This window comes from Nannobrachium achirus, assembly GCF_963921795.1.
Source record: "Nannobrachium achirus genome assembly, chromosome: 20".
NCBI lineage: Eukaryota > Metazoa > Chordata > Actinopteri > Myctophiformes > Myctophidae > Nannobrachium > Nannobrachium achirus.
The window spans coordinates 2,751,316-2,760,830 of NC_137827.1; the positions used below are offsets into that span (position 1 = coordinate 2,751,316).

The 9,515-nt window shown below is 41.3% G+C and overlaps 1 protein-coding gene across 1 annotated transcript in view; it reads left to right on the plus strand.

Annotated features, from left to right (window-relative positions):
* gemin2 (gem (nuclear organelle) associated protein 2) overlaps positions 1-9,267 on the plus strand; it is a 19,823-nt gene extending 10,556 nt beyond the window's left edge. Inside the window, exons 6-10 of the mRNA XM_080750692.1 lie at positions 876-920; positions 2,000-2,068; positions 2,785-2,895; positions 6,711-6,769; positions 9,006-9,267. Of these exons, the coding sequence (XP_080606818.1) occupies positions 876-920; positions 2,000-2,068; positions 2,785-2,895; positions 6,711-6,769; positions 9,006-9,045 (324 nt within the window). The 3' untranslated portion in view covers positions 9,046-9,267. The remainder of the gene's footprint in view (positions 1-875; positions 921-1,999; positions 2,069-2,784; positions 2,896-6,710; positions 6,770-9,005) is intronic.
* Positions 9,268-9,515: the final 248 nt, after the last annotated feature.

Here is a 9,515-nt window from a genome sequence, read left to right on the forward strand (position 1 = left end):
GCCACAATGCTTATATGAGACCATTTTAAGATGACTCAATGTTATTCTCCATAGAGAAATGACTTCTGTGAACCGGGGGATTATGACTTTGTTACTGATAGCTTTGTCTCCCTGCTGAGATCCAGTGGTCTGGTAGGACCCCTGCTGGTTGACATGTGATACTGCGTTCTGTATTCTGGCCTTCTGTCTTCAGCTGAGCTGTCAGATCCTTGGTGCTGAAGCCAGGAGCCCAGGAGGACCCCAGGAGGTTCCAGTCCTGCTTTAGGAGGACATCAGAGTTCCAGACTGCTGCTCTGTTACAGTTTACAGTTTAGGCATTTAGCAGACGCTTTTAATCCAAAGTGTCTTACAATAAGCAGATAATACATCACTATAATAAACAAGATAACATGTCAGAACATCAACAACAATATAACAAATGCATATGAATATCAATAAAAAAAAAACCCGATATAATCAGTAAAGAAAAGGATTAAAACAAACCTAAAAACAAATGCTAACTATCTTCATGTATGGTCATTGAGTGTTTCTGTAGTGCTAAGGGTTTAGGTGGAGTCTGAAAAGGTGAGTCTTTAGTCCACGGCGAAAGCTTGCGAGTGAGTCCATTGTTCTAAGTGCGACAGGGAGTTTATTCCACAGCTTGGGGGCCAGGAGGGCAAACTGTCTCGGATTTTTGTCCTGGGGTTTTTAGCGAGGGTTCCCTGTGTTGGCTGATCTAAGTGAACGGGTGGGGGTGTAGGGGTTGATCAGGTTTTGGAGGTATGGAGGAGCCATGCCTTTTGCTGCTTTGAAGGTCTGATAGGTTTGAAGTGTGGAGTATTTTGTGCCTCCTGACATTATTGAATGTGTTTGTTTATTTGTTTGTTTGTCTCCAGGTTGGCTTCCCTCCCTTCCTCAGCATCATCAGCAGACTCAACCAGGTAAACAACGTTATAAGAATACAATAAAACTGCCCTGTACAGCAGTGGTTCTCAACCTCTGGGCTGGGACCCCCAGAGGGGTCCCCAAATTATTGTAGGGGGTCCCCTGATGTTTAGCTAAATGTTAACATTGTTTTCTCACTCAACAGTAAACAGACCAACATGCAGTGTATGTGTATACAGGGTATCTGCACATTTCTAAAATGACAATTTAAGGACTTTAAAGACTTTTTTAGTGCCTCTGGTCAAACACTGGCTAGATTGTCAAATGTCAGTGGTAGAAATTGTGAAAATAGCAGATCTGCATGCTCACAACGCCACGCAACGTGAGGCGTTGTGAGCATGTAGATCTGCTATTTTCACAATGGAACAGCTTGAGTCAAAGTAAATGTAATGCCCCAGAACAAATATGATTATATTGGCGGTCGCGGCCTGACAAGGTTGAGAACCACTGCTGTGATGATGTACAAACCGTCGTAGCTGTGATGATGTACAAACCCTCGTAGCTGTGTGGGGCTGCAGGTATTTTCTGTCTGTCAAAGTAAAGCAGTTGTTGAACCACACTGAGCCTATTACCATATTTACCTTATACTTCTAGTCAACAAATAGCCGATCTACAAGCTCCTAATATACTGTGGGTCGCAGTGAGACGACGTTAGATCAGCTACTTTTGAACATTTGTGAAGAATTGTAATCCTCATCACGCCAGAGTTAATTTGTCCTTCATCAAACACTTTACACCTTTTCAAGTTACAATTTACAATTAACATTTAGACATTTAGCAGACACTCTTCATCCAGAGCGATTTACAATAAGCAGGTAATACATCAATACATCAACATCAATACATCAAATGCATAGCAATTGTAATCTAAGAAAAAAAATCAAACCCAAGTTTGAAGTGAGCGGTTGTGTGTGTGTGTGTGTGTGTGTGTGTGTGTGTGTGTGTGTGTGTGTGTGTGTGTGTGTGTGTGTGTGTGTGTGTGTGTGTGTGTGTGTGTGTGTGTGTGTGTGTGTGTGTGTGTGTGTGTGTGTGTGTGTGTGTGTGTGTGTGTGTGTGTGTGCGCGTGTGTCTCCAGTCCACAGTGTCTGCAGTGTTGGAGATTCTCATCATCTGGTTTGAGGACACAGACTTTGCTCCTCAGCTGGTAGGTGGTGTTCTCTGCATCAACACACTAATAGGCCTGTTCCATATAGGAGACCATGATCACACCATATCTAATGACGTATATCTCTGTTGTCGTAGATTGTTAATACACTAAAGGCAAGCATCCACTTATTTTATCCCAGTGCATTTGGGTCTTGTACTGACAGTGTGTTTTTTAGAACAGAGGAGAGACACACTGCTTTCATGTTACAAGCCAATTCATAGTTGGTTGAATGCATCTACAGTCTCACAATGCATCAAGCTATTTTCGGTGGGCAACACGGTGAGCAACCAAGTGTAAATCGGGCATTAAATGTTATGCTGGGAGACTAAAGAGGATGTGGCTTAAACACAAACTGGTTTTCCATTTGTTTATACACACAATGTACGCTATGTTTCTTTGGATTCAATCTTTGGTACACTATAGCAGACCATAGTCTTGTTGTTATGATCAAGAAAAGCTTGTTACAGTAACGCAGCACGCACACATGCTGCAAGTACAAGCTGATCTGATCCAGGCAGCGCTGGAGTAAAGTGTGCAGAAAACACCCAGCTCTCTTGTCAAGAATGTAACAAATGCCAACATGTTCTACTTGTCCTGTAATGTCGTTGTATCTCAACCTTCCTTCGTTGATGTGTTCGATGGGATGATAGCAAAAAATACCACCTGCAAGCTCACAACATGCGTGTGTGTGTGCATGCATGTGTTGGTTGTAGGGTCGCTGGCTCTATGCGTTGCTGGCCTGTCTGGAGAAACCTCTGTTACCTGAAGCTCACTCTCTGATCAGACAGCTGGCCAGGAGATGTGCTCAGCTACGCACCACTCTGGTATGTCTGTTGTATACCTGGATGTCTATGATATATACTACTGTCTATCTCCACACCACACTGGTACTGTCTGTTATATCAGTGTTTCTCAACCTTTTTTCTGCATGGACACACTTTTCATTTCCCAAGAATCCATGGGCATACCAACATAATACGGAGGTGTAAATATCACCACTGTCGGGAAGAAACCTTGTATCTCCAAGTTTCAAATTCGTACGTTTCTTCGCAAAGCAAAGCCCTGCTTCATCATACAAGGCTGTCGCACAACAGTAGTGAAAACAGACGATCTACAAGCACACAACGCCTCGCACCGCAAGGCGTTGTGTGCTTGTAGATCGGCAGTTTCAAGGGGCACACTTGACACTTCTCAGGGGCACACCAAAGGTCCCCAGGACCAGTGGTTGAGAAACATTGTGTTATATACAGGGTCCCTGCGGATCCTTAAAAAGTATTGAATTTAGTTTTTGAAATTCAAGGCCTTGTATGTAATTGTGGCAGAATGAATAAACAGACTGGTTGCTTTTCGTTCGTTGGAGGACAGTCAGTAGGCAGTAGGCATAAGGTCTACAACGACCAAGGAACTGACGCAGTACCCGACAGAACATATCTTTACCGCTGCCACCAATGTAGCCTCGGCCGGGAGGCGTACCCGGGACCCCGATATCCCAAGCATGTGCGCTAACCAGTCAGCCAAAGAGCCAGGCTCGTTGGCGAGAGCCAGCGCACACTGTATAGCCTACAGTAGTAGAGAGTTGATGGCAGCAGCGAACCCGTGAACATAAAGTAAAACTAATACTTTGTTTTGAAAGACCTCTTACTGTATAGCTTGTCCAGCAAGCTGTTTAAGGTTTAGAATGAAGTTGAAGTTAACTGTGAATGAATGTAGTCAGGTGTCATGGGCATATTACTGAAGGACAAATAACTTCTATAGATTTTGATAGATATAGTGATATCAGTCACAATATTTCTGTTACAGGTTTATGTTGAATAACTTGCTGATATGTACAGGGACACTGCTCCTACAGATGTTGCCCTGAAATCACGCAAATCGGTACACACTATGTCTACACTCATGTCATCAACATGGATCTGTCCCATTTAGCGCCACCTTCTGGCCCATTTTCACAACACATTTTTGGACACTGCTCCAACAGATTTGGCCCTCAAATCACGCTAAGCCGTACACAGTAGGTCTACAGTCACGTCATCACCATGGATCTCTTTGCACACTCACTCCTTGCCTGCCACATCACAACTGCGACGGTTTCTTTGGCACGGACAAAGGAGTTCAGCACCTTCATACTAACATATCTCCTACCACATAAACACAACCATGTCACTGCTAAACCCCATTCTACATACTAACATATCTCCTACGACATAAACACAACCATGTCACTGCTAAACCCCATTCTACATACTAACATATCTCCTACGACATAAACACAACCATGTCACTGCTAAACCCCATTCTACATACTAACATATCTCCTACGACATAAACACAACCATGTCACTGCTAAACCCCATTCTACATACTAACATATCTCCTACGACATAAACACAACCATGTCACTGCTAAACCCCATTCTACATACTAACATATCTCCTACCACATAAACACAACCATGTCACTGCTAAACCCCATTCTACATACTAACATATCTCCTACCACATAAACACAACCATGTCACTGCTAAACCCCATTCTACATACTAACATATCTCCTACCACATAAACACAACCATGTCACTGCTAAACCCCATTCTACATACTAACATATCTCCTACCACATAAACACAACCATGTCACTGCTAAACCCCATTCTACATACTAACATATCTCCTACCACATAAACACAACCATGTCACTGCTAAACCCCATTCTACATACTAACATATCTCCTACCACATAAACACAACCATGTCACTGCTAAACCCCATTCTACATACTAACATATCTCCTACCACATAAACACAACCATGTCACTGCTAAACCCCATTCTACACCCCATTCTACATACTCAAATATCTCCTACCACATAAACACACCATGTCACTGCTAAACCCCATTCTACATACTAACAGATCTCCTACCACATAAACACAACCAGTCGACTGCTAACCCCATTCTACATACTAACATATCTCCTACCACATAAACACAACCATGTCACTGCTAAACCCCATTCTACATACTAACATATCTCCTACCACATAAACACAACCATGTCACTGCTAAACCCCATTCTACATACTAACATATCTCCTACCACATAAACACAACCATGTCACTGCTAAACCCCATTCTACATACTAACATATCTCCTACCACATAAACACAACCATGTCACTGCTAACCCCATTCTACATACTAACATATCTCCTACCACATAAACACAACCATGTCACTGCTAAACCCCATTCTACATACTAACATATCTCCTACCACATAACACAACCATGTCACTGCTAAACCCCATTCTACATACTAACATATCTCCTACCACATAAACACAACCATGTCACTGCTAAACCCCATTCTACATACTAACATATCTCCTACCACATAAACACAACCATGTCACTGCTAAACCCCATTCTACATACTAACATATCTCCTACCACATAAACACAACCATGTCACTGCTAAACCCCATTCTACATACTAAACATATCTCCTACCACATAAACACAACCATGTCACTGCTAAACCCCATTCTACATACTAACATATCTCCTACGACATAAACACAACCATGTCACTGCTAAACCCCATTCTACATACTAACATATCTCCTACGACATAAACACAACCATGTCACTGCTAAACCCCATTCTACATACTAACATATCTCCTACCACATAAACACAACCATGTTCACTGCTAAACCCCATTCTACATACTAACATATCTCCTACGACATAAACACAACCATGTCACTGCTAAACCCCATTCTACATACTAACATATCTCCTACCACATAAACACAACCATGTTCACTGCTAAACCCCATTCTACATACTAACATATCTCCTACGACATAAACACAACCATGTCACTGCTAAACCCCATTCTACATACTAACATATCTCCTACGACATAAACACAACCATGTCACTGCTAAACCCCATTCTACATACTAACATATCTCCTACCACATAAACACAACCATGTTCACTGCTAAACCCCATTCTACATACTAACATATCTCCTACCACATAAACACAACCATGTTCACTGCTAAACCCCATTCTACATACTAACATATCTCCTACGACATAAACACAACCATGTCACTGCTAAACCCCATTCTACATACTAACATATCTCCTACCACATAAACACAACCATGTTCACTGCTAAACCCCATTCTACATACTAACATATCTCCTACCACATAAACACAACCATGTTCACTGCTAAACCCCATTCTACATACTAACATATCTCCTACGACATAAACACAACCATGTCACTGCTAAACCCCATTCTACATACTAACATATCTCCTACCACATAAACACAACCATGTCACTGCTAAACCCCATTCTCTGCGCCAACCAACGCAATACATTTGCCACACACGTCCCCTTACACCCAGGAAGAAATGCCACTTGCAGCCCTCTTTGTGTATACATGTGACCTGACGGTTGCTTATCTCCCGATTAGAGAGTCTTACTGTTTTTTTTCAATACTGTATGCTGCCTGCCTGATATCAGTCGGCATAGAGAGACAGAGATATGCACTCAGAACCTCATTGTTGTTACATAAGAGGTTGTTCTACTCATTGAGATGTTCTGTGTCTTCAACAGGAGACAGAAGACGACCACAGACTGCCAGCACTCAACCTGCTCATCTGTCTGGTTGCCAGGTAATCCTACAATAACATGCATTATAATGATAATAATAATTATATGGTGGCCAGGTAATCCTACAACACGCATTATTTTATTTTTTTTACTTAATTTTTATTAGCAGATTTTCAAATACAAAAACAGTTGTAGTGCAGGGGTTCTATATAACATTATTATGCATCACATTCCAGTCGGTTCATGAGTGTTCGTTTAGTCCTGTTGTTTTCCATTTTCAGTCCATTTCTCACATTCTTCGAGTTGTGGGTTAGTTTCTCCATATCATTTACATTTTTCCCTTTTTATTATTTGCTATAACCTTACTCCTTTTGATTGAATTGTTTAACCTCTTTACATTCATCAACTCCACCTTCACATCGTTGTGTTGCATTTAGATTCTTCCTTCTGAATATTTTTACCCCCCTACACCGAGCACTGCAAATACTTAAATCACAAATGTTTAACTTTTTTTTTTAACAAAACACACACACACACACACACACACACACACACACGGTATGGTTGCCAGGTAATTCAAACCAAAACATCACATTCAACCAGTCTATTCAGTGTTAGCTGAAATCAAGAGTTATCATATGACCCTCATTCATCCATAGGGCTCTTGCCCTCCCTGCTTGTCCTACCAACCAACACATAATTCATTTGTCCCCATAACCTTTCACTCTAAGTGGCTTTGGCTTATTGGCAGGCAAGGAATTTCGCCATTTTAGGGGCAAGGCCAGTTGGCCTTTGGTGTCAATTTTTGAAGTGGTGAAAGCCGCTTCCAAGGAGTGGCTTTGTCTGTCCCGTACCTGTTTTTTTGAGGATTCCCATAGATTCCCAAGGAGTGAGAATGTCTGTCCCGTACATGTCCCGTGCATGCAGAATTAGGGTTAAGATGTTATTCCATTGAAAGAATTTGTTGAATCTAAGGGTTAGGGATGATAATCTAATCTGCAGTCAAATAGATAAATGATGATCACCAATCAAAGTCTCTGGATTGGTCGTTAAATCGTGAATCTTTTTTACCCCAATTCTATAAATGTCCTCGAAGTCCTTCTAAGGTTTGTTTCTATGTCAGTGGTTCTCAAACATTTTCATGTCAAGGACCCCTAGAATTATATGTATTTGGCCAAGGACCCCCATCCCCAAATAATATTTTCAGGGACCCTCCCCCCCAGAAGCAAATATTTGAGTTACAAATGTTTGTGTGTGTACAAGTGGCTAAATGTGGCTTTTTAGACACAATAAGCCTAAGTTGCAATCTTTCATGGTCAGATCATGTGTCTTAAGGGGGCTAGTAGTGTTACTGTAAATAGGAATGAATCAATCGCTGGCTTATTGTGTCTAAAAATACATATTTAGCCACTTGTATGCATGCCCCCATGCTCTGAAATCACTAAATTGGCTAAAATGATAGAAAGCAGTAAATGAAAACATTTTAACACTCATCTTTTCTTTACTTCATATATTCGAACGGGTAAGGTCTAGTTACAATCTAAAATATGAACCCTTGTTGTAAAAATACAAAGTTGTCCTTTAAACCTATAAACCCTATACTGAGTTGTCTGGCATCCCCCAGGGCTTTATACTAGGACCCCCCCCCCCCCCCCCCCCCCCTCTTCTCAAAACCTACCGAAGATCTACAAACTCACAGCTTGCTGAAAATAGCCAACCTACAAGTGAGCTTAGATAGATAGATAGATACCTTTATTATCTCAAGGGGGAAATTCAGCTTGTAGATCTGCTATTTTCAGAGCACAACCAAACATTGTAGTTCTACTGGATCTCTTCTCCACTATAGTACCGCATTTACCCATCCTACCTGGTTCTTGTTGTCATTCTGAATTCCCATAGACTCTTTTTTTTTTCATATCGTGTTCCAAACATAAACAAATGATCTCAGCGGTTTGACTCATATGGATGAAGAATCAACTGATGGTGAGAAAAAAATGCTAATGTTACTGTCGCCCAATTAGTTAAATTTTCACCAGAAACAGACTGTATCAAATATATGAGTGACTGACTATCATAGACCATACAGAGACACCTCCCCGAGACCCCGACAATATTGTTTGTTTATTTTTTTATTTTTTTATGGACCACAATGTTTACATGAGACGATTTTAAGATGACTCAATATTATTCTCCATAGAGAAATTACTTCTGTGAGCCGCAACCGGGGCATGAGCGAGTGATGTCATGACTTTACTCTATAACATTTTAGTCTATTTCTTATTTGTTGTCTGTCTACAGGTACTTTGAGCAGGGTGATCTGGCCGACCAGGAGGAATGAAGACTAAAGATGGACCATGTCCAGTCCTCTATGTTCAGTCCTCTGGCTTCATGACGGCTCCAGAACATTTCTCCATGTCCAGTCCTCCACCAGGACATTTCTGAGGCGCTCAAGCCGACACATCGTACTGTAAAACCACAGGAAGATCAAAACCAAGACTGTTTTCCTGTGCAGAGCTGGACTCAAACGTTCCAACGACGGCTCAGGAGACGACAGAGAGACCAGAGACGTCTCTGATGTGAACTGCTTAGATGATCTGTGGTACAGCAGCCAGCGTCTCTGTAACTCTGAAAATGTATTTTCTTTCTTTTTTTTTCTTCTTTTTTTTTTAAATCTTGGGGTTAATTGCTTCAACAATTAAATAATGTGTGAATTATCAAGTTTAACTGTGGACTTTTTTTTAAATGTCTTTCAAAATAGTAAAACATGCCTAAAAAGGTTTAGGCATAATAAGGGGTATTAAAGGTGGG